This window comes from Pseudochaenichthys georgianus, chromosome 17 (genome assembly GCF_902827115.2).
Source record: "Pseudochaenichthys georgianus chromosome 17, fPseGeo1.2, whole genome shotgun sequence".
Lineage (NCBI taxonomy): Eukaryota > Metazoa > Chordata > Actinopteri > Perciformes > Channichthyidae > Pseudochaenichthys > Pseudochaenichthys georgianus.
This window is the reverse complement of record NC_047519.1, coordinates 33,746,818-33,771,460: the sequence shown is the minus strand read 5'-3', so window position 1 is coordinate 33,771,460 and position 24,643 is coordinate 33,746,818. Positions and strand designations below refer to the sequence as shown.

Sequence of the window (24,643 nt, the reverse complement as noted above, 5' to 3'; positions counted from 1 at the left end):
TCTGGATTAAGAGGTTGCTTTTTCTTTGCACAGCATGAAAGAAAGGCCAAATCAAATGAATGGGCTGTGATTTTAGTATTTTTAAGCAGAGGTCAATCATTTGTACCGCCCTCGGAGGATGTTGAAAAAATTGAAATGGCCCTTGAGAGGAAAAAGGTTCCCCACCCCTGATCTACCGGGATACAAACCGGAGGAGCCAGGCATGGAGGGAGGGGGCAGAGACAGTGGATGAAACTGGTAGGTTTTTGCCTGTTTGGGTATTTTATATCCAGTTTACTTCGTTTTAACATTGCTATTGCTTTGTATGCCGGGGGCGGGCGGGAGATTCTTGATTGGTTGTTGGTCGCCTTGGGCGCGAGAAATCTGCAAGCCTCAGACACGCCCAGCTTCAAGATTTGTTGATGCCTGTAGTGTAGACGGGCCGTAACGGTACGTCCACACAGCAGCTTTTCAAAAATCTTGAAAATCTTGGAGCTGGGCGTGTCTGACAGTTTGGAGATTTTTTGCGAGCAATGCGACCAACAACCAATCACATGAATCTCCCGCCCCCGACATACAAAGCAAAAAACCCCGGGGATTTTATGCGAGCAATATATATATATATATAAACTCCCCAAACAGGCGAAAACCTACCAGTTTCACCCACTGTCTCTGCCACCTCCCTCCATGCCTGGTTCCTCCGGTTTGTATCCCGTTAATAGTTCTGTTCGTAAAGAACCGGGTGATTTGCTACCGTAACTTCTCGTTTGGAATATGAGGAAATGAACTGCGGTCTGGTTCTCCCTGCTTACACGCGGTTTGATTGGCTAGCGCTTCTACTGTCAGATTTGCATAAACGTGTTTGATTGGCTGACGCTTCCAGCTCAGCTTCAAAAGTTGAACATTGCTCAACTTTTGAATCCTGGAAATCCTGGAAATCTTCGCTTCGCTCCCCCGCAATGCAGTTCGGCGAAAAGCGAGGCAAAGTGACGTCATCCCCATTCAAAGTCCATGGGCAGAGAAGCGTTGGAAGATTCGTCTAAAGCTGCTGTGTGGACGAACCGTAACGGTACGTCCACACAGCAGCTTTAGACGAATCTGCCACCGCTTCCAACGAAATAATAAAAGACTATGAAATAGGAGATGAGTGAAAATAAGAGTAAAATAACAGTCAGCATATATTTGGTCATCTAAGTTATAAAGTACGGAATAAGTTAAAGTGACAAGTGAAAATGGACATCTGTACATATAGTGACATATCTATCTACCTATCTGGTCTACTACTAATAATATGTTAACATGGGTTGTGGAAACAGTGTATATTTATGTCCGAGGCGCTTGGTGCGTTGTTGTGGAGGGATGAGTCTGTGGCTGAACGTACTCCTCATCTTCACTAGCTCTGGGTTCCCTGTATGCTCACGGCTGCATTTCCCCCTTTAGATATACGATTTCAGGATCGGGCTCTAACCCAAAGACTTAACATTTATCATATGACATGTGTCAATAAATGTTCTTTAAACAAAATGAAGTCTCTCCTGATTGAAATGAAAGTACATCTGATGAATGACATTTGAGGTGCATGATATTGTGTTTTTTGCTTCCAGCTAATAGAGACAACTATCACAATCTTGCTTTGCTCCTTTTTCGCTTCTTATGTACATCAACGGATGTCTTTCATTGGAGAACTTATTATTATTATTGGCTCTAAAGGGAGGGAAAGCAGTAAAGAGAGTGCTGGAGGCCTGCGTATACCTTTCGCAGAGTTATAATGATGAATAATTAATGCACCAACTGCACTCTGGGAGCTGCTGATGGCACCCAGCAGGTCAGCGGAGAGGGAGGAAGACGAGGATGCTCTGCTTTTACTTCCATCCGCCGGAGAGGAACCCACCGCTGCTGAATTATTTATCCCTGAAGTCCCTCCACACACTCTCACATGCAACACAACACACTGCTACTCTCTAAACACTGGACGCTGCTTTCATGTGAGATGTGGGCTGCAGCAGGAAGGACGTGACCTCTGTGAAAGAGAAGTCTCTGGAGCAGCCCTGACCAAGGATGGAGAAGGACAAGTCTTAAACCACTTTACATTTAAATGTGTGGCATTTTCAGAGGTTGACGTTTCTGTAGGTGGCACTACAACCTCTGCAGCTTATGAAAAACATTTTAGCCTTTGAGTTCCTGTAACAGTTAGAAGCTGAATGTGTCTATAAGTTTAGATTTTTTGTTGGTAATCTTTTGTTTTAGAAATAAGGATGCAGATATTCTTCATTTTCTTGAAGTCAAAAATCCCATAAAAGGACCAAAAGGAACAATAGTCTTTTCATCCATACGTTTAAGCTTTGCTGTTTTTTGTGATCCTGAATACGTACATGTTGTCACAAATATGAAGTAGTTGTTTTTTCAAGGCTCAATAATTTAATAACAGTCATTTCGAATTACTTAAACAGCTCAATTATGTATTTGATGCTTTAGTGAGTATTTACAGAACCACGGTTGTGCGCAAAACTAAAAACTACAGTTTCTATTTGCATTGTAATGTGATACACAGCAATATAATTTAAAAGGCTTTGGATACACAGAAAGTTTGATTCACAATCAGAAAAAGACTGAATATCTGCAGAAGTAATTACCTTATTTTTGTGTGCTTGTAATGAGATACAATTTCCAAATGGGAATATTATATAAATGAGTGTAAACATCCTAAATGTTGTCTTAACAATTAACATTTAAAAATGTCATCTGTGACTTATGGATGGCTAGGAGGAAGGAGTTAAATGAAAAACTGCTTCTAATTTCAGAATGACCTGTTTAAGACTCTGACTTTAAACTTTGTCTTAAATTAGGGCTCGATAAAGGTCTTACTCCATGCATGATTTAAAGTTATTTAAAATACGCTGCTATAATTAATTATAAGAAACTAAAGACCAAAACTCTGAAAGGGCGCATTGCTAAAGCTACTTTGACCTCTCATTGGTCAGTGTGAGCTCTGGCCCCGCCCACCAACATGTCTCGTGTGTGCGCAGAAACAGCTGAGCACGTTGAATTTCTGCGTCTGTTTCTCTATTTTCTACATTAAAGGAGAAAGCCTGGTTTGTGTGTTTGACTCACATAATACTATGTTGTATATCGGAATCGGCGACTTTCAGATGTATCTGAAAGGTAAGTTATGTGTTAGCCTGTTAGCTAGTAACTGGCAGTGGCTAACATGTGTCTTTTGTTTATGTTTGTTAGCATGTTAGCTAATAACTGGCACTGGCAGACATGTGTATTTTGTTTATATTTGTTAGCTTATGACTGGCAATGGATGACATGTGTAATGTTTGTATGTTGTTTGTTTGTTTGTAACTTTCAATGGCTGACAGTGGTCTTTCATATTTTTGGGAGATGTGGAAGGAAGCTTCAGGTTTTGGTTTAGCTACAAAAAAAGGTCAAAGTCAACTTTAATGTCAATCTTTCAGTTTGTGTGTACTGACAGAGAGATCGAAATGACGTTTCCAACAATCCCGAATACAAAAATACAATTATACAATATACAGATATGTATACAAATATCTATATCCTAGTAGGCCTACAATCAACTGACCCATTTACACACCACACATTAAGATAACATATCTATATAATATAATAAGATAAAAAAAAGCACAAACCATGTTTGCTGTCAAAACCTTCACTCTGTACTGCTGAGTCTGGTTTATCATCTGATGTCTGATCCCCCCATAGTTGACCCACACAACTTTACAAAGTCACCTGATCCAATTAACTGATAAGAACAAATTAATTATGCATCAGAAAGACTACTGGATGTTTGTTAATGACAAATATCTGCCGATCCAAAGTGACCATTGTGTCTTTGACAGGAGGACAAACCAGGTATCTAAAAGAAAGAAAGTTACATAGTTTTGTAAATAATTATTCATATACCTTTTCAGCTTTGAGTCCTATGGAGCCAACAGTTTCAAATCCAAAACTGCTGACCCATGAATAAATCAAAACTGCATGACACAAAATCAAATGGTTATTGGAGGAAGAAACTCCAACGGAATAATTATTATGAATCAGTTTTCTCCTGGCCAAACGATGGTGACAACTACCTGAGATGGGTATTTGATGCATACTGAGTTTAACAGTGAGTGCATAACTTCCCTCAGTATTAAACTAACTCCTTAAACAAGATCAGTTTGAATATTTGCTCTGACATTTGGCTGTGATTGAAAAAGATAAGAAGAGCTTTGTTTTAATCTCCGGCTGCGATGAATAATGCAGCGGAGGCTGTCTGGGTGTCTCTGTGAGATTGTTTGGAGCAGTTTCCCCTCATGTTCCCAAATATTTGTCTGTTTGACTAAACAGATGAGACGAGCCTCTCCTCTTTCTCGTTGCCTTGTTTGGTTGAGTTTGCAGCTGCTGTCTGAGGACTCTGGGATCAATGTGCAGACACTTGAAGTCCAGTGGATAAAACAACAAGCTCTGGCCACTGTAGAGGAGCACAAATGTGTGTCTTTTGGAGATGCGTTGTTTAAAAGCCGTCGTTCTGCATGTGTCCCGCTGGCAGAATGAACCTTTCTGTGGCTCAATCTGTCAAAAAAATTGGACCCCAAATTGGGAATGCCTGCAGCTGTGAAGGCCTCCGACAGACAATGAGCGACACAATGGGACTGGCTGTGCCATTCGCTGAGAGGTTGTCATGCCAACGATACAAAAAGCCCCACGCTCGACCAGGAGCCCAGAGGAGACTTTGCTTAGAGGCCCTTCACTTCTCCTCACGTTCTGTTAACATCATTATTCATGTGAAGGAAAAAAACGCCTGTCATCTTCCTGCTGAGGCCGCAGAGCGTGGCTGCTGCCCGTCTGTTCAAGCTGGGTTGACAAGAAGTGAACTATTGTGTGAGTAAACAGAAAGTCCCATTGTGCTGAGGAGTGTGACGGCAGCTTGAACTCTGAACCAAACCAGCAGGACCGTCGCTCCGGCTGGCGTCGGATCAGAAACAATATGCTCAGCAAGGACAATGTTTTCACAATACACAGAACCAGTTTACGGCTGAATATATTTATGATTTGTAGGCGTTGTGGAGGAGGTACTCGGATCCTTTCGAAGTTTCAACAGAAAAATCTAAAATACTCAATCAAAAGTTGTGCATTCAGTATCAACTTAAGTAAATGTATTAGTTTTATCAGTAAAGCTGGGTTAATACAATAATATGGGTAATGTTGAGACAATGCTCTTGATTGTTTACTATAAGAAAATTGTAAGGCTACTCCTCAGATTCAGCATTGCAATAAATACTTTTCTCTAAAAAGAATACTTTAATATATCCCGGTCAGACTTGCAACGGACAGTTTAAAATCTATTATTTAGAATCAAGGCAGCAGAACCAGAAATAATAGTTTTCACTAATTTTATACTCAGCAGTTGAGCGATTTGGGCTTCATGCGCCACCGAACAGGCCCCGCCTCCAACGCTGTATCCAGATCTCTGTATACACCGGGGCCCCAACCAGTCACTTTACAAAGCCTTGCATTTTGTATCCGTATAATTACATGCTTTTAGTAATTTGTAGCTCACTGATAAATACATGTAGTCAAATTTAAAAAATACAATATACCCCTTCGAAATGTAGTGGAGAATAGTAATAATGAAGCATCAACATTCATGTATTCCCCTCTGGACATGTACCAAATGTCTTGCTCCCTGCTCCGTATTATTAGTGTATGCGTCATTTTCTGGCTGATTTGTAACCTGTGGTTGACCTCAGCTATCTCAATTCCCTCCTATTCAACATGCAGTAACATTTCAAAGTAAAAAATGTCCAACATGCTTCAAGTTCAGTTACACCATCTGTCTGTCTTTTGAAAAGCAAAAACAAAAAGACGCCATTCATTTGGAGCCTCCTTGATTCTCCTTTTGTTTGAGCACTTTGCTTTGGATGTGCCCATGCTCGCTCGCACGCACACGCACACACACACATACACACACGCAACACACACACAAACATCACAGTGGAGCTTTTCATCCACACAGGCTAAAATGTGGTGAAACCGTCTCACACCACCTCTGAGCCTCTGAGCCGGTCTGACATCCAAAACAATGACGGAGGATTATTTTGGGATGTAATCCTCAAGCAGCTCGGGGTTGAGGAGGAGTGACAACGCTTCACATGTAATAATGTTCTGCTTTCCTTCCAAAACAGTGTACTGTAGAAACATGTTTATTTTAATTTATTTGCAGTATTGTCTTTTGTATAAATTCGTTTTTTGCTAAAATGCTCAAAACACATTCAAACGGAATGTAAAATGTACGCGTCACCAAACCACCAAAAGTGCATTTGAATTAAAAATGTAATAATTTATTAAGCTTTAAATTGGATGTTAAATACTTTGTGCATGTTTTGAATGTTTCATGGATGTTACTTTTTAAGAAATAACTTTCATACAGTTCCTTAAAAGAAAAGCAGAAACATCCACATCACATGGTCAAATGAAATGTTACCAACACTTATATCTGATACTTTCACCATCGAATATCCGCCTCAGGTTTCACACACAGCGGCCTTGTGTCTGTAAATGGATTAAGGAGATTACATTTCACAAAGCATCGATGTGGGCAGGGAGCTGCTGACGGAGGGACAGTCAGCTGGAAGTGGACAGACAGCGACACACACTCCAAACATCAGATTGTGATTACAATAAAACACACTGAATACGGAATAATCTGCTCTGGTATTATAAAAATGTATATACTCTAGATTGCATGCATCTATAAAGATTGTGTTGTGCAGAAAATAACTGCCAGTGTGTCTTTTAAATACAATATAATAGAAATAGTTCAAGATTCAAGGCTTGTATTGTCATGTCTGCATAGCAGTGTAGTTATGACAATTAAATGATTAGCTCACGGGCTGCTCCAACAGTGCAACACAATAAAACAGATGTGCAAGTAAATCAAATATAATGTAGAGGACTGATTCTGATTGTATTGAAAATATAGCTCTTAATATTAGTTACATTTACACATTTTATTCTAGGATTGATCCATTAATGCATGATTTGATTGATTTTAATATCAAGTCCATTTCCTTTTTTTTTTTACAAACCTTCACAAACTATGGAGGAATTTTGTGGAAATATTGTCTGAATGTAGTCTTGTTCCTTAGACTGGAAATCTATGGCCTTGTGTGTGTTTTTATGTTTCTTAATCCGCTTGTAGGTTTTTTGTAGGATTGCGGCTTTGAATTGGACTTTTTGATTTGAGTGTGTATGATTCAGTATGAGGATGAAATGGAGGATGACAATTATAAATTACTTTTATTTCCAAGCGTGTAATTCGACAGCATTGTTAAACCCTCTTAAATGATCAAAAATCAACACCTTATAAAACGATTTTTGACAGACGCCTAAAATGGTATATTGTTGTTAATACAAATATGTTATGCTTTCAATTACTTGAAATAGGTCCAGAGAGGCCAACAAAACATCTTATCTGTGTGAGGTTACAAAACATCTGTAGACTGCTGTTGTGGCCAGAGGAGGAAGAGGGTTTGAAGGAGGTGGGGGTAAGGAGGTTGTCATGGAAACTCGTTCTCCGTTGCTGGGGGTGATGATGTAATATTACCCATCCGTGTTTCTCACACACACGTTAGCGTAGCTCGCTAGCACCAGAAGCTAACAACAACGATCTCCGGTACCGGTGCGCTCTCTCTCTCTCGCACACAAAATGTATCCTTCCACACACACACACACACACACACACACACACACACACACACACACACACACACACACACACACACACACACACACACACACACACACACACACACACACACACACACACACACACACACACACACACACACACACACACACACACACACACACACACCTCGCTGCATGCACGTGGAGGAGACAGATTAAATGAAACAAAGGAAGTCCACAGATTGACCCTCTGAGCTACTTTTATGACAAACTGTCGATCTTTTTTCTCATTTTTTAGACAACAAATCCTTGTACATTTCTAAGTAATCCAGTGCACTTAAAATAAAACCGCCCTCTTGTTTCCTCTCGTCCTGCGGTCTTTGTCCCCCATACTCGCTGCACTCAAGCCCTGTGGGTGTGTGTTTAAGTGTGTGTGTGCGCTCCGTACATTATTATAAGACAAAAGGCTTCTAGAAAGACTTAGAAGTAGCGTAAGAAAGGGTTTTCAATAAAACATCAGATAGCAGCTGTAGAGGACGATTCCTGCCACATGAGGGGGCCAATGAGCTGCTGAGCTCCAGGTAAAAGGACACAAGACAGATTCAACACTTCATTCTCAGGTCATAGAAACATATCATAGAATTGAAAATATACATCAGGCGTCAGTCAAAAAACAAGCTGTGCAAAGCTGACTTTACTATTTCAAGATTAAAAAGAGAGGAAATACTCACAACGATAGGAGACTGAAATACTTATAAAATATATAAAAGATAGCAATTCTGTGTTCAGTTAGTTTGACAGTTTGGCCCAAACGCAAAGCAGCCCCCATATATTCACACGTTTACATGAATGCCTCTTTGACCAATTGTCATTCTACTTTCTTTTATCTACATAACACACATTTAAAACACCTCAGTGTCTGATCCCAGCCCTTTCATTCAGTCCCATAGAGTGCACAGACGCTGATAGAAGCAGCAGATTGCGATGGTCTTCATCTATGAAGAGGAGGAGGAGGAAGGTGTTCAGGCTGCAGCTTCACATCTCTGGCTGAACAGCTCCTCCACCACCTTGGGGTCGGCCAGGGTGGAGAGGTCGCCCAGGTCCTTCTCGTTGCGGGCGATCTTCCGGAGGATCCGCCTCATGATCTTTCCTGAAAATAAATCCAGTCAGAAGGTGTTAGTGATTTGTTTTATTTATTTTATAGGTCTTAAAGGATTTATTAATCTCAACATGATTTAATAGCAATATTTCTTTTTATGTTTTGTTTTTTCTTAATCGTTGAACCGTTATTCGAATTATGGCATTTTTATTACTGTTATATTTTTATTTCTATGTGCACTGTTTTATGGGGTTTTATATTTTATATTGTTGCATCGATTCAATTGTCAGTGTCTTATCTGTCAGAGAGAAACCATTATTTATTTTATTTGCATTATCATACATGTTACCTCCTTGTGTCTATTAACCTGATCAAATGTTATATTTTACTGCATGTACAGGTCTGGAATTTCTTGGTGTTTATTTCTTACTTGTGATGTGTCATTTTGTAAAGCACTTTGAGCTGCATGAAAAGTACTAAATAATTAAAGCTTTATTATTATTATTACTAAATGAGAGGAAGAGGAGGATTGTGTTGTTGAGCTGTTTACCTGAGCGAGTCTTCGGGAGTGCCGGAGCGTTTTGAATGAAGTCCGGCGTGGCGATTGGTCCAATTTTCTCTCTCACTGAAAAATGGGAAGGAATTAGTGCTGTTCAGATAAAGATCTTCTGGACTTATTGTATTTACTTTTAACGGACTGTTTTCATTCAAATGTGTTTGTTCAGTCAGCTAGTTTTTGAACAATCTGAGCATTATTGTGCATTGTGTAAGTCAAACACATGTTCAGGCCAAATCTACATTTTTGTGAGCATAAGAAAACAAAATAGTTGCACTAACCTTTTTCTTCACCAATAGCTTTTTAAAATGTGATTGATCCAATATAAACCAAGAGAGACAATGAAACAGTACAAGTTATCCAACAAAAACTCTTCACAGCCTCACCCAGTCTCTTGAGCTCGTCCTGCAGCGTGTGGTTGAACTCCCGGCTGTGCTTCAGGGTGACGAAGCAGTACAGACACTCTCCCTTCACCGCGTGAGGCCGACTCACCACCGCAGCCTCCGCCACCGCCGGGTGCTCCGTCAGCGCCGCCTCCACCTCCGCCGTGCTCATCAGGTGGCCTGAACACACCCAAAAGTAATTAGGGGCAAAACACATAGGAGAGGAATAATCACCACGTTTCTGCGGAGGAAAATGAAAAGAAATGGCTTTAAATTCAAATATATGATAACAACACAACAACACAGACTATAACACTCCTTGTTGTTAAATACCAACTATGTGCAATATATATATATATATATATATATATGCCGTTAATAACTGCAATATATACCTGGCTGCTAAATCATCAGAACTGTTACAGGATGTGTTTTTTGTAAATTGTGTAACTTTTTTTATTATAATTTCTTTTTTAATCTTTAATATTTCTTTATGCATGCTTCTTAGGTAACATTAAGCTGCCTTTGGCTCTTTTCTGCTGTAACTTTCCCCTCTGTGGGACTAACTCAGTGGTTCTCAAACTTTTTCTGTCAGGCCCCCCCTTTGGAGAAAAAAAAAAGTCGGGCCCCCCCAACACAAATAGTCAGGCTCAGTGACGGCGCCAGAGATTTATTTTGGGGGTGCTGTGGGGTAGCTTGACGTTTCATAGAGGGTGCTCAGACATTTAGGGTTTCCCATTAATGTACCGGGCGCTACAGTGGAACTTTCTACTGCAACATTCCCCTCTCATATACACAGTGTGACTGTTACAATGAAGGCTCGATAATCAGCTCACGTCATATAGGTGTAAGCAGGGGTCAAGTGCTATTTTTATAGGTGGTGTGTGGACCTCACATAGGGGGGTCCGGGGGAATGCTCCCCCTGGAAGATTTATTTTTAAATATTGAAGGTGCACTTTGAGAGCAACATGAAGAGATCTATGGATACATCTCTCAACACCCATTTGAAACAGAACTGTAAACAGATTTACTTTTTCTTTATGGATATTTTACAAATCACCCTTTTAAACTTTATTCTTTTTTTAATGTCATAGAGTATTTCATACCTGTTTTTAAATGTATTCTCTTTTTTTTTTTATAACTATAATGATCATATAAACGTGTGCCTCGGAAATAATTGTTTATATTAATGGTGACCAAAACGTTTGAGACCCACTGAGATAACACTGAGAGAGTCCTTTAGCTCACTGAGTCTCTCAGTCTGACAGGAGAGGACTCTCCTCCAATTTGTTTTTGAAAAAACTCCTTATATCCGTTAGCGTAGCTCGCTAGCACCAGAAGCTAACAACAACGATCTCCGGTACCGGTGCGCTCTCTCTCTCTCGCACACAAAATGGCTCCTTCCACACACACACACACACACACACACACACACACACACACACACACACACACACACACACACACACACACACACACACACACACACACACACACACACACACACACACACACACACACACACACACACACACACACACACACACACACACACACACAGAGCCAAGCTTTAATGAAACACAGAGACCCAGACCTAATAGTACTGCATCATATTATTTTCGAATCAATAATTCTTCAAATTAAGATTTATTTATTTTTTAATCTTTTTTTTTTATATAACCATTTTTCCTCCTGGTCCCCCTCCCCCCCCTGGCATGCCCCCCACTTTGAGAACCACTGGACTAACTGATTCTGATGTTGTTGTTCTGAATTACATAAAAGGGTAGAATTAAAAGTGTCTTGGTTTTGTAACACCTTTTTATTTAGGGTATTTGAAGCAGACTGTGTTATCAGACAGTAAATCAGTTGAGTACCTGACACATTCAGCATGTCGTCTATTCTTCCTGTGATCCAGTAATATCCGTCTTTATCCCGCTTGCAACCTGAGAGAATGAAGAAAACAAGTTGCATAACCCCCAAAAGATTATTTTATAGCCTTTTTATCTCTCTCTTAAAAGGCTCTTTGGCATTTTGGTGAAAAATCAAGGGCATTTTTGCTATTCAGTGTTTTCCACTCGATTATTTGAGACTAGTGTCTTGACCATCCAGGTGTTCGGGGGCACAGTCACTTGTAAAACAGTCTTGTACATTTCATCATCAGTTTTGGTGTACTAAAGAAAGCTAAACTTACATTTTAAAATAACTTTGTTCTTTTGTATATTAATCTCTTGCTCGTCCTTGTATATGTACAGTGTTCAGAGAGGAAGGCAAATTAAGAATTTAATTGTAAACAAACTGTTTTTTAACTTCACACATGGCAATGAACGTGTCTTGATATGAAGTGGGATTAAACCTGCAACGTTGCCATAAAGACAAAATGCGCCTGCAAGCTTCAGCCCACCTGTGGAGAAGTGTACAAATATTTCCGGGGGAAATTAGATTATGGCAGGCCGCCACCGTCTGGCTAATTAAAGGGAAACACTGGCATTAACCCTTGTTGTGTTCAAAAGCTGTTACCGTTCATGGTGTTCGCGGGTTAATTTTGACTCATGATTTATCTCAGTCCAAAACACACACAAAAAGACTATCATCCAATATTGTTTTAACTACATCATAACTAACTTCTTATGCATTCATAACCGTACAATCCTGTTGTAATTTAACGTTATGGCCCAAAACACATTACACCACATATTGCACACGTATTCTTTGAGAAAGGTTGAGTTCCCGTGGGGGGAGGGGGGGCAGAGGGAGGGGAGGCCAGGTGCATGTTGCGAAAAATTATTGTTACAGTTGAAGAAGGGGGAGGGGTGTCTAAAGTCAAAGATGAATCTTGATTGGGCCAAATTTGACCTCGAGTCACCCAAAACAATTCTGCTGGGTCTCCCCTGACCCGAACACCAAATTATACACTTCTTTTTTTAGAGACCTTCAAACTTGGCAAAAATTGTCAACATCAGTTTTGTAGTGTTTATATAGCTGCTGTGGAGGATATCATGAAGCCTTTTTCCGATACAAAAAACTAGAGCGTAGTTATTATATCATTTGAACTTGAAACGGGTGACGGGAGACCCGAACACAACATGAGGGTTAAAGACTACAGGGTTAAAAGCAGGTGGGTGAAGTCGAGTGTTATTCATTCCTCACCATCACCAGTTACATAGAAGCCCGGGAATTTCTTGAAGTATGTGTTCTCGAAGCGTTCGTGGTTTCTGTACACTGAGCGCATTATGCCAGGCCAAGGCCTCCTGAATACCTGTAACAAAGCACAGAAAACACATATACACATAAGAGAAGTATTACTGCTGCTGCAAAGTTACATAGAGATGATTTAAAACGTACCAGATAACCCTCAGCCTCGCCTTCCAGTTCCTCCCCGTGTTCGTTGAGGATTGCGGGCTCTACCCCGAAGAAAGGGAAGGTCTGAAATATGAGATGTGGATTTAAAGGTGATAAAACTTTATTCTCTCATTAAAAAGCTCATAAATGTTTCTTTCAGATCATAAACTTGATCATAATCTGCAAAAGCCAAATTGAAATGTTATGAAAGACTGTTGAATCTCCTGCATTGTTTCAGTCTAACCGGTCCTTGCCAGCATTAGAAGTATTGGTGAAACTAACTCAGGAGATGCTGGTGTGTTACAGATAAGCATTAAAAGAGTATTATGTAATCCATGTTGTGACTTACAGCAGAGCCTGGCTTCAGAGGCGTGGCAGCAGGCAGAGGAGTCAACACATGACCTCCCTGTAGAGGAATAAAGTGACATTTAAAGGCACCTGAGACTCAAAACATGTGTATCTGTAACTTTAAGGGACAGCGTAGTATTTAGGGAGATCTAATAACTGTGTTTTCAGTAATATAATCACATAAAGAAACAGAATTGTGTTTTAGTATGCTTAGACTGAGCCCTTTTGATCTACATAGTGAGCAGGTCCTCTCTTTAACACTACGTTGCACCGCCATGTGTCTTCAGTAACTCAGAGCAGACAAACTAAACATTGGCTCGAGATGTTTTTCTGTCACTTTCAAGTAACCATTTTTAACTAAACAACATATTGACTTAACATAATTCTAAAAATGATTCTGAAATATAACTAAATACCAGCTGATTTGTGTGTTGATTGCAGGCAGATGTCACTTACGGTCTCTGTCTGCCAGAAAGTGTCGACGATGGGACATCTGCCCTGACCGACGACCTCGTGGTACCACTGCCACGCCTCCGGGTTGATCGGCTCTCCAACAGTACCCAGAATCCTCAGGCTGGAGAGGTCGTACCTGGTAGAAGCAGGTGAGAAGACTTCCATCAGATATCTTTTTATTTCCCGTCATTATGTGGTTATGATCGCCGCTTTAGTTGGGTCTGCATTAGCTAGGCTAGATTGCTATCCCAGCAACACGTGCATCCAGGGAAAGTCGTGAGCATATTTCTCATATTGTTGCACGATTTTCTTAAATTGTTGTCCATAAAACACCATTAGAGCAGCTTTGTTTATTGGTTGTCAGCTGGAATAAGCAAAACAAGTTCGAAAAGGTAAGGAAACTATATACAGTTGCAAGAAAAAGTATGTGAACCCTTTGGATTCTCCACACATAGCATTGTGTGTTCCTTCCAAGCAACTCAACCTTGGTTTCATGTGTCCACAGAACATGTTGCCAGTAGTGCTGGAACATCCAGCTGCTCTTTTGCAAACTTCAAATGTGCAGCAATGTTTTTTCTGGACAGCAGTGGCTTCCTCCGTGGTGTCCTCCCATGAACTCCATTCTTGTTCAGTGTTTTACGTATCGTAGATTCGTCAACAGAGACGTTGGCATGTGCCAGAGATTTCTTTAAGTCTCTCGCTGACACTCTAGGACTCTTCTTCACCTCATTGAGCATTCTGCGCTGTGCTCTTGCAGTCATCTTTACAGGACGGACACTCCTAGGGAGAGTAGCAACAGTGCTGAACTTTCTCCATGTATAGACAACTTGTCTTACCGTGGACTGATGACCATCAATGCTTTCAGAGATACTTGTGGAACCCTTTCCAGCTTTATGCAAGTCAACAGTTCTTAATCGTAGGTCTTCTGAGAGCTCTTCCGTGCGAGGCATGGTTCACATCTGGCAATGCTTCTTAAGAATAGCAAATTCAAAACTGGTGTGTATTTTTTATAGGGCAGGGCAGCTTTAACCAACACCTCCAATCTCGTCTCACAGGTTGGACTCCAGGTTGGCTGACTCCTGACTCCAATTAGCTCTTGAAGAAGTCTTTAGCCTCGGGGTTCACATACTTTTCCCACCCGGCACTGTGAATTTTTACGTGGTGTGTTCAATAAAAACATGAAAAACATATCATTGTTTGTGTGGTATTAGTTTAAGCAGACTGTGTTTGTCTGTTGTTGTGACTTAGATGAAGATCAGAACACATTTTATGACCAACTTATCCAGGTAATTCCAAAGGGTTCACATACTTTTACTTGCAAGTGTATATCTGTTTTCCAGGTGGTCTTCTAGGGTTGATGTTTTTCTTCTTTGACAAGCTGATGAAGACTCTTTTACGAAGAGAACAGACTTGTATGTTGAGTTTTTTTTAAACTTGTATTGACTTGGTATTGGGTTTAAGGATTCTTGCTAATATAATGTTGGAAATGCATTAAAAAGGCAAATAGTTAACTTTCTTCACCTCACCACCGAGGAGTCTGTTACATAAGACTTTAGATCAGAAGGAGATCTTTCAGAAATTATAGATAGACATTTCCATATGAAAGCTGGGAGGCCTTGCAGTAAAAAAAGACTTGAAGCACCTTTCTCGTCCAGCTGTGTTTTCAAAGTCAGACTGCTCTAGCTTCTGGAAATCAGTTTTGTTCTGAGCAACGTGCACGCTCTTACTTCTGCAGCGGCTCCCGACCGTACTTCATCAGCAGGCGGATGGCTGTAGGCGCCGTGTAGAACTTGGTGACTTTGTATTTCTCAATGATCTCCCAAAACCGGCCGACATGAGGGTGAACTGGGATACCTTCAAACTGGAGAAAACACACACACACACACACACACACACACACACACACACACACACACACACACACACACACACACACACACACACACACACACACACACACACACACACACACACACACACACACACACACACACACACACACACACACACACACACACACACACACACATGCAACTCTTAGAACGTCTTGAATGCACGATTTGTAATTATTTTGGCTTAATCAAAACAATAACAAAAGAAGGAGTTTGAAGAGGTTATTTGTTTGTTGTTCAGGAGGATTTAAACTAATATCCAAAGGTCTCCTCCTCTCATAACAAGCATATGCAGTGAGGGAAACCGTTAAAAATAAGTAAGTAATTCCATGTGAGGAATCTGTGTTTTCTGACTCTGTTCAATGAGCAACAGATGAAGGGCAGAGAGTTAACAAGAGTAATGTTTTCTCTGTCTCTCTAATAACTTAAAGGTGGGGTAGGTAAGTTTGAGAAACCGGCTCGAGATACACTTTTTGTTATATTCCATGGAATGCTCTTAACATCCCGATAGCAATGAATATCTGAAGTGCTTTGACAAAAAATCCATTCAAAAATGTCATCTGTGGAAGCCGTAGTACTGTAAAAAAGCACGACCAATCATCTGAGCCGGCCCGGCTAAAGTAACTGGATGGCCTACCTGCCTGTCAGCCTTCCATCTGGGGCACACACTTATCTCGTGCCCTCATTGGTCATGTGCGCGTTCGTGTGTGTTGGAGGAGGGCCTCTGTAAGGAAGGGGCAGATTTGTTCCGGATGTGTATTTTCAAATTCTAGCGCATTACCTACCCCACCTTTAAGGTCAAAATGTACAGGATAAGTCTTACGGAATTATCTTCAGACGTCTCCTCCTCTCCAAAATTAAACCCAGGGATTTAAAATGGTAAAAGACACTGAATAAAGCAGTTCTAAAATCCTTCTTCCGGTTTCAATTTTAGGATCAAAAAGGACAAATGATGCAAAAACTGTTTTTTTAAATATATCTTGAATCTAGTTTAAAAAGTAAATGTATAAAGCTTCTTTTGGGCCACCCTGGGCTGATGCATGTGCAATATACGACTAATGATAAGGACCATTACCTTGATATAAATCTGATTATTCTTTGAAAATTGTTGGAAACATTTGGAATAATGTAAGTACCTCACTAAACACCATTTATAACAGGTCCGTTCATTTTAAGACATTTGAATGTGGAAATGGTAAATTCGATATATATTTTTTAAAGGGGACAATATATATTTTTAATTGCATTATGGGGATTTTTTTTCAAAACCAAAGGAACAAAGTCTCCTGACTCACGAGGACACTTGTGGCTCCGTTGGCCAGCGGGCCGTAGGTGATGTAGGAGTGTCCAGTGATCCAGCCGATATCTGCGGTGCACCAGTACACGTCGTCATGGTGATGGTCGAAAACGTACTTGAAGGTCAGCGACGTGTAGAGCAGATACCCGGCAACTGTGTGGAGAATACCCTGTACCGCACACAGGAGGAAAGATGAATGAGGAGAAAATTGGTCTACACAAAGGAGGCAGAGAGCAGAAATAAGGGAGGGTGAAGTGTGTGTGTGTGTGTGTGTGTGTGTGTGCGTGCGTGCGTGCGTGCGTGTGTGTGTGTGTGTGTGTGTGTGTGTGTGTGTGTGGCTGGCATAGACAGAGATGATTGCACTCACTATCTGATGCTCTAAGCCCCGTGTTTTGTGTAATAACATGTAGCCCCCATACACACAATGCAGTGCTTTCAACTTGCATGTATGGCCATTATAAACCCATTAACTCTCCCTTTTGCACAGCACCGACAAAGAAAGAAATATCAAAGCCAGGACAGTTAACACCATTACCGGCTTATCAGAGGAGAAAATAGACTGTGATTCAAAAGATGTGTTTTCACTGAGAAATTACAACAGAATATGTGTTCCCTGTGCAAATCTACTGTGTTCTTCTACTCTATAAAACTAGTTTATACATACAATCGCATCTTACCTTGGGTTTGCCGGTGGAGCCGCTGGTGTAGAGGATAAACAGCGGGTCTTCAGCGTCGAGCCACTCAGGTTCACACTCTTCAGGAGAGTCTCTCATCGCCTCGTCCCACCACACGTCACAGTCCGAGTCCCAGGGAGTCTGAACGCACCAAAACAGGAAAGAAATTACAGGCGTTATTTTACACAATTCAAAAAATACAAACAGCAACACTACATGTCCATTTTAAACTTCCCCTTAGAGGCCTTTTCTGAATCCTACATTTTCATTGGATAGATACAATGCAGTTTAGCGTCCAACCAGAAGTGCCAAAAGCAGTAATGTACAGAGTATACAGCATAAGCAGTAATGTATAGAATAAATATGATATATAGAATAAATAGTAAGGGGAATATATGAATATGCTAGACATATACAGTGTTATTGAATACTGGTTTTGAAAACATATCTACCTGAAGTTTGTTGCATGCAGCTCCACTTTTTGTCCTGAGTGCCGGGTGCTTGATCACGAGGCATTTAGTGACAGAAGATGACCCTCTGTGACGAAAATACAAATACAAATTTGAGGCAGTAAAAGGGCATCAAAACGTATTTAATGGCTAGAGCTCCTGTCGTCAGTTTTGATTTTTTTGATTTATCATATATATGACCTTGGTAGTAAATATAGTAAAAGTCCTAAGTTATAGTGAATAGTGTCAGACAAACTGTTTCACATGGAAAATGTGAGATTTTGAGATACATATTTGAAGTCGTTGGTATAGTAATCACTTTATTTAAAAATGATACCCCTGATAATGCATCCCTCCCTGGCTTTTGTTGTTGCTATGGGAGCGAACAACCTTGGCTTCCCTGGTGTGTGTGTGTGTGTGTGTGTGTGTGTGTGTGTGTGTGTGTGTGTGTGTGTGTGTGTGTGTGTGTGTGTGTGTGTGTGTGTGTGTGTGTGTGTGTGTGTGTGTGTGTGTGTGTGTGTGTGTGTGTGTGTGTGTGTGTGTGTGTGTGTGTGTGTGTGTGTGTGTGTGTGTGTGTGTGTGTGTGTCCCATTAGCAGCAGCTAGTGTAAATAAGGGCGGTTGCTGAGAAGTGGACTCACTTTTCCCGGCACTTCTCCAGCGCCTCGTCTGCAATCTGTTTCAGGTTGATCAGCTTCTCTCCTCTGTAAACACCATCTGTATATTACAAAGATAAGTAGGGAGGGACAATAAGCTGTATAAACCAGCAGGGAACACGTATATAATATAAACACAAGGCTCTGCAATGTAGGCTCATTTTACTTAGTTTGAGCACACTGGAACAGATACGTTTTAAAATAATGCAAAATGAAGGCGTTTGCTCTATGACTTGAAACCATCTTTACAGCTGCAACAAATCCCTTCATGCTGCTGTTGCTCCTACCTGCCGTCACCAGCACGCTGCTGGAAGCATCGATGATCCTCTCACACAGAGACTCAGAGGAGAATCCTGCAAACTGAACATGAAAAGAAAAAGAAAAGACAACATTTTTAAAAGGATATTCTGGTTTATAACAACTCCGAATTTCCATCACTGAGTCGGATGCTGGCTGTTCCCGCTCATAACCATGTATAAAGAAGGCACCTTATTCAATCTTACATACTGAACCAGACATTTAAAATGAATCTTTTATATCATTGTCATCTGCTGCATCCTCCAACAGACGCTTCTGTTCTGGCCAAGGTTACAGGTTCACAGTGTAAAGTGTCAGTGTTGATGACAGCATTATGAATCAAGACACTGAGGACTCAGCTAAATGTCTCAGTCTGGCTCTGTCTATGATTTCATGTCAAGCTAATTTATGACTTATATTAACAGACACATGAGAAATCTAAGACACTGGCACTATGCCAGAGGCCCTTATGTTGCTAAGTGGTGTTCATATCAAATATGGAAAAGTGCAAACAGTGACCAAGCACTTACAAGGTCACTTATACTTAAGTCTGCCAAAAGGAGGCCTTGCCAGTCATGAAGGGAACCCATCTTGGAGCTGCCTGGAGATATTTATAACAGTGCTACTAACCTTTGCATGGATCAGGAAGGTTGAAAAGCTAAAATAGTGTTGGCCTCCTTTCAAAATGTCAAAGACTCTGATGACTTTCCAAGTGTATACACAGCCAGTAAACGTCTGACCCAAATATTGAGTGCAGGTGATAAATATAAGAGCAAGGAAAACACTGCTAATATACATGCTGAAACGACTTCATTTGAACTGAGGTAAGGTGCACATTTGGAACTTATGCATGATAGATATGGGTCAAATAGGCTGCAAAAAAATGCTGACTGACTCATGTTTGAAGCACCAGGGAAGGTTTTTCACACAAGGTAAAGAAATAAAATCGTCATACTTTGTTCACATGCTGACATTATATGAGGCTCCCTCTTTATACAGCAAAACGTATTTGTCTGCTCCTCCAAAATAAGTGAAACAACAAGAAAATAAGAAATGAAGAAAGGGCCATTCATCATACTACTTACCACTATGGAGTGAACAGCACCTATCCTTGCACAGGCCAACATGGTATAGACGAGCTCAGGGATCATGGGAAGGTAGATGGAAACCCTGTCTCCCTTTTTTACACCTTGAAAAAGGAAACAAGCAGATGTGTGGTTTTGAATAACACAAATCACATCTGAGCCTGATCTGAGCTACTTCTCAACTCAAACCAGCTACAGAAACGTAGCTTCATGGGGAGTTTCAGTATGTTGGATATGTGCCTAATGCTGTACTGTTGGTCTGATAAGTGCATTTGGGAGTACAGCATAGAGCCAACTAATGATAACTTTCCTTATTTATTAATCTAACAAATATTGTATAGATTATTTTATTAATCTAGTTTCTATAAAATGTCAAAAACAAATCAATGTCCAAGGGAATTTCATTAAATGTCTTGTTTTGTCATTTAGTATTGTAGAAATCTTCATATAAGCAAAATACTTTGCTTTATGTTTCAGCTCCACACAAAGCATGTTGTTATATTGAATTTGTCTTTCTTCATTTCTCAAATGTAATTGCTACTGGTAATTTATAAGGATCAAGTCATCTCTGTATTTTTGCAACTGAGCAATTCATATTGATGTAATGTTATTTAAATGTAAGATTTCTTACCCATTTTCTTGAGAACATTAGCACAGCGGCAGACCTGGCTCAGCAGCTGGCTGTAGGTGATGGCCATGTGGTGGTCAGGTGAGTTTCCTTCCCTGAGAGGTGCACACAAAAGAGAAGAAACACAACAAAACTGTCATGCACCTTGAATTGAATTGCCTGGTGCTGAAAGGTGCTATATAAATAAACTTGCCTTGCCTTGCCTTGCAAAGCCTTGTCTGTATGTGTTAATTTGTGCGATGTCTGGCTAATTTTTACTACTCTTATGACAGATAAAGAAGCCCTCCAGATTCCCCATTTCCTCGACAAAGTATCTTCTCATATAACGTGACATTGTGGTTTGAGTTCCCGTCCCGTCCCCTGTGTGGCTGCGTCTATATTAGGTTTGGATGTCTGTCAGGGGAGTCACTTTGAAAAGTATGTGGCACAAGGTTACACAGGCCAGCGGGCAGCATGTTAGCATGCCTCCAGTGTGGGACGAAAAGCCAAAACACTGTTCAAACCTGGCATCAACCTTATCGCCAGGATGATGGTGAAATAAATGATTGCAGTGATGAAACTCTGTACTTTTAAATGCAACGGCTATTGATTAAAACTCTTTAAATTAATAAGTTATGAGTGTGCCTCTTGGGCAATATGTATTAGAGTAAATCAAAAATACATCTGGAGTTCCACAAGGGTCAATCCTTGGACCACTTTATTTATTTTTACATTCTGTCTCATCTTATTTGATAAGTACATATCTACATATATTACTATTTCCTGCATTTACTTGCACCATTGTGTCTCTTGAAATATTGTCTTGCTCTATTTGAAGTCTTTTTTTTATTCTTCAAGTATATATTTATACTTACTACTGATTTACTCACTACCACTAAACTCTTTAACTTACTTTTTAATGTGCAGCCCATTCAGAATGCTGCTTAAAATCCAAGAAAAACCGAATTCTCAAAGAACTTTGACCAAAATAACTCCAAAGATATAAATCACCAAATGTGTTATGAGCAAAATACCTCAGGGACAGTTTCAACTCAAAGATCCTTTGAGGTCGTCAGTCATAAAATCTAAACCTGGAGAAGCTGGTTTTAGCTGCTGGACTGCAGTTGCTGTTTATTTTTGCCTCTAGGCATTGTGCTGTTGTTGTATATGTATGTCAACCTTCATTTATCATGCACTTTTATTTTCTTGACCTTGTCTATTTGTTTTACGATAGATGTTTGGTTAATGTTATGTAATATATGACTTTAGTCTTAATGTGTTCAGTGATGCACTTTACCTATCTTTATAATGCATTGCCTTTTCTTGTCTAAAAGATTTAATAAAAAAAAGGAAATGACACCGAGGCAAACCTGACATTGAATGTGTTGTTGTGTCTGCTTCTCATAGCAGCTAATGCATAACTAATAGGAACTACTGCTTTTAACCTTTAACAACCCAAAAGGACATTTTTAGGCTGCTGATCATGGCTAATTCTTTTCAAAAATACTAACTACTTCATAAAGGATTTTTTCTTTTTTAGTAGTATCACATACCAACCTACCCAACCCTACTTTTGAACCTGAAAACCATTTCTTACACACAGTTGAAAATGTTATTGTTGTTAAAACAATGTTTGATTTAAAGGGTGACACTCTAGCAGAGGGCCACCTGTCATCACAGAACACTGGGACTTCAATCTCAGAAAAGTAGCTGCAAATAATTCATGCCGTAACATATACATTCAAACAAAAGTACACATCAACTCGTTAACCTTTTTGGTGTCTTTTTTTTGTTGCATTGATCTTCTATTAAAGATAGTTTTGCTTTGAATTTTTGGACATTGTGTGAGCTAAGGTCATATAAGTGTTTAACAATATAAAACAAATCATCTCACCACTGATACCTATAATATAAATAGGGCAATAAAACAGCTGATACGCAATATCTTCATCATATAACGTGCTTAAGCCGTAATGGCAAATACTTCAGCAGATTTATTACATACACTAAGTGCTTTGATGAAGTGCAAACTGCGTTTATTTGGCTGATGGCTGGTATCCGCTGTACCCAGTTCCATTGAACCCCTATTACTGCTGCGCTTACAGAACCCATATTTGTCATTTGCCAAGCCTCTTGTGTTGACAGAGCAAATATATGCCATCATATAAAGTATAGACTTTATGGTGATTTGTCAAGTGTGTGAGGCTTTACTGTAAGCAGCCAGCTATTGTAAGAGTGAAGAGTTTAGTGGAAGCTTGTAATTGTTCAAACAAACTATTTTTGAGCTCATATGCAAAACATTGAAAAAGAAAACAGTTATATGCAGAAAACAATCCATTAGGCTCTTATTTGATCTTTTTATATGGGAGGATTTGGGCAAGATCCAAGTGATTAAACACTAAACGACTTGTTTTTGTGAGTGCAACAGGACAATCTGCTGAAATGCAAGTTCATAAAATGTGTAATTACAAAAGCATATCCAATCTGGTAATGTTTTACAATAGATCTTGTTAAATGTCCTTAGTTGGATCGAAACATTAAAGCACTGGCACTAGCTGAGGTTTGCTTTGGCACTGCAGGACACAACAGTTGCTGACATAACTCCAGGCAGTATTTCCCATCAAAGCCATCATTCATGGCGGACACACATTGTGGCTTACCAGTAATAGGCAACCTTTTCACCAAAGTTCTTCTCCTTCACAAGCCTGTCCAGGACATTATAGCACATGTTGGTTTTGGCCCCTTCCATGCATTTGACATAAATGTTCCCTTTTGTCACATCAAAGTTGTACTGCAGCAATGGTCCCGTTGCTGGCTTCTTCCAAAAGAACTCATCTGCAATCTCTTTCCAGAAAGCTGAAAGAAAGTGATGTTTAATGTCAGTGTTACAGACTGCCGGGTAGATAAACACAGGGATCATGCTTACAGTTATCTCTCAGGGAGGTGCATGCATGGAAACATTGTGAGTGCTGCACTAAAAATACAAGCCGGTTTGACCTACCTTCTGGATTCTCAAGAGACTTCCTGTACAGTGCCAGATAGGAGTTAAAATCCGGTACATGAGCATCCCTCTTCAGGTCTTCAGGAGGGTAGTACATTTTTTCCTGGGATTCAGGAACAACCATTGAGACAGATGCAGACTGGCCTATATCATCTGAGGGACAGTGAGAAAGTGGGTTAATCTGGAGTCACTGCTGATCTGTCTGTATCCTCCTGAGTAAAACGACTACAAGGCCTCCTTTACAGAAGCAACACTTTTCAGCATGCATAGAGACCCACCTCTAATCTAAGGCTCGCTCACAGTCTGTTTAGGGCCAGGACAGCCAATCAGCTTGCACGGTTCAGCACTCCCACTTTTTCATTGGTTGAGCCCCCCCTGGCCTGTTGATCGCATTATTTAACCAAGCAAGGAGGTGGGGAGGAGTGTGTGCAGCAGCAGCAACATGAATGCTGGGATTCATGCCAACACAGGATGGTTTGATTTGACAGGGGGGCTGATTGGTTCTCTGGGAAAATAGCAAGAGAGGTAACAGCATTTAGTTCACCGACAGCAAGTAAACAAAATCCCTCATCCTCAAGGCAATGCCACTAAATGCTCTTGAAATATCTAAAGTATTGTATGCGTCCATATTTATAGGCCATGTCAAACTATAACCCTTGCTTAACTTTTGTTATATATACATATTTTATATCTACATTAAGTGTAATAAACTTCCTTTTTTATGTGTTTCATATTTTGGTTATGATAAATTGTATTTCATAAATGCAAGAACATGACAGAAATTGGACAGTTGAATTTCACTAGACAAAAAGAAGAAAGAAACATGGCAACAAC

At 40.2% G+C, this 24,643-nt stretch overlaps 1 protein-coding gene across 1 annotated transcript; it reads right to left on the bottom strand.

Annotated features, from left to right (window-relative positions):
• Positions 1-7,916: 7,916 nt before the first annotated feature.
• Positions 7,917-24,088, bottom strand: acss2l (acyl-CoA synthetase short chain family member 2 like). The gene is made up of 18 exons (XM_034104158.1): positions 23,810-24,088; positions 23,469-23,664; positions 20,833-20,924; positions 20,202-20,305; positions 19,107-19,179; positions 18,805-18,880; positions 18,168-18,252; positions 17,719-17,856; positions 17,040-17,210; positions 15,580-15,713; positions 13,856-13,988; positions 13,401-13,457; positions 13,055-13,135; positions 12,860-12,968; positions 11,587-11,655; positions 9,716-9,892; positions 9,324-9,398; positions 7,917-8,824 (listed from the first exon to the last, which is right to left on the bottom strand). Exons 1-18 carry the CDS (start codon positions 23,931-23,933, stop codon positions 8,697-8,699), a joined length of 2,022 nt encoding a protein of 673 aa, XP_033960049.1. The 5' UTR covers positions 23,934-24,088; the 3' UTR covers positions 7,917-8,696.
• Positions 24,089-24,643: the final 555 nt, after the last annotated feature.

What these genes read in the sequence shown, in the direction of transcription:
- acss2l (XM_034104158.1), bottom strand. Translation starts at nt 23,933, where the DNA reads ATGGTTGTTCCTGAATCCCAGGAAAAAATGTACTACCCTCCTGAAGAC. An exon ending in GTGCTGTTCACTCCATAGTG is followed by an intron (nt 19,180 to 20,201) that starts GTAAGTAGTATG and finishes TTTCATGTTCAG; the next exon opens with TTTGCAGGATTCTCCTCTGA. An exon ending in CTGGAGAAGTGCCGGGAAAA is followed by an intron (nt 18,253 to 18,804) that starts GTGAGTCCACTT and finishes TTTTCGTCACAG; the next exon opens with AGGGTCATCTTCTGTCACTA.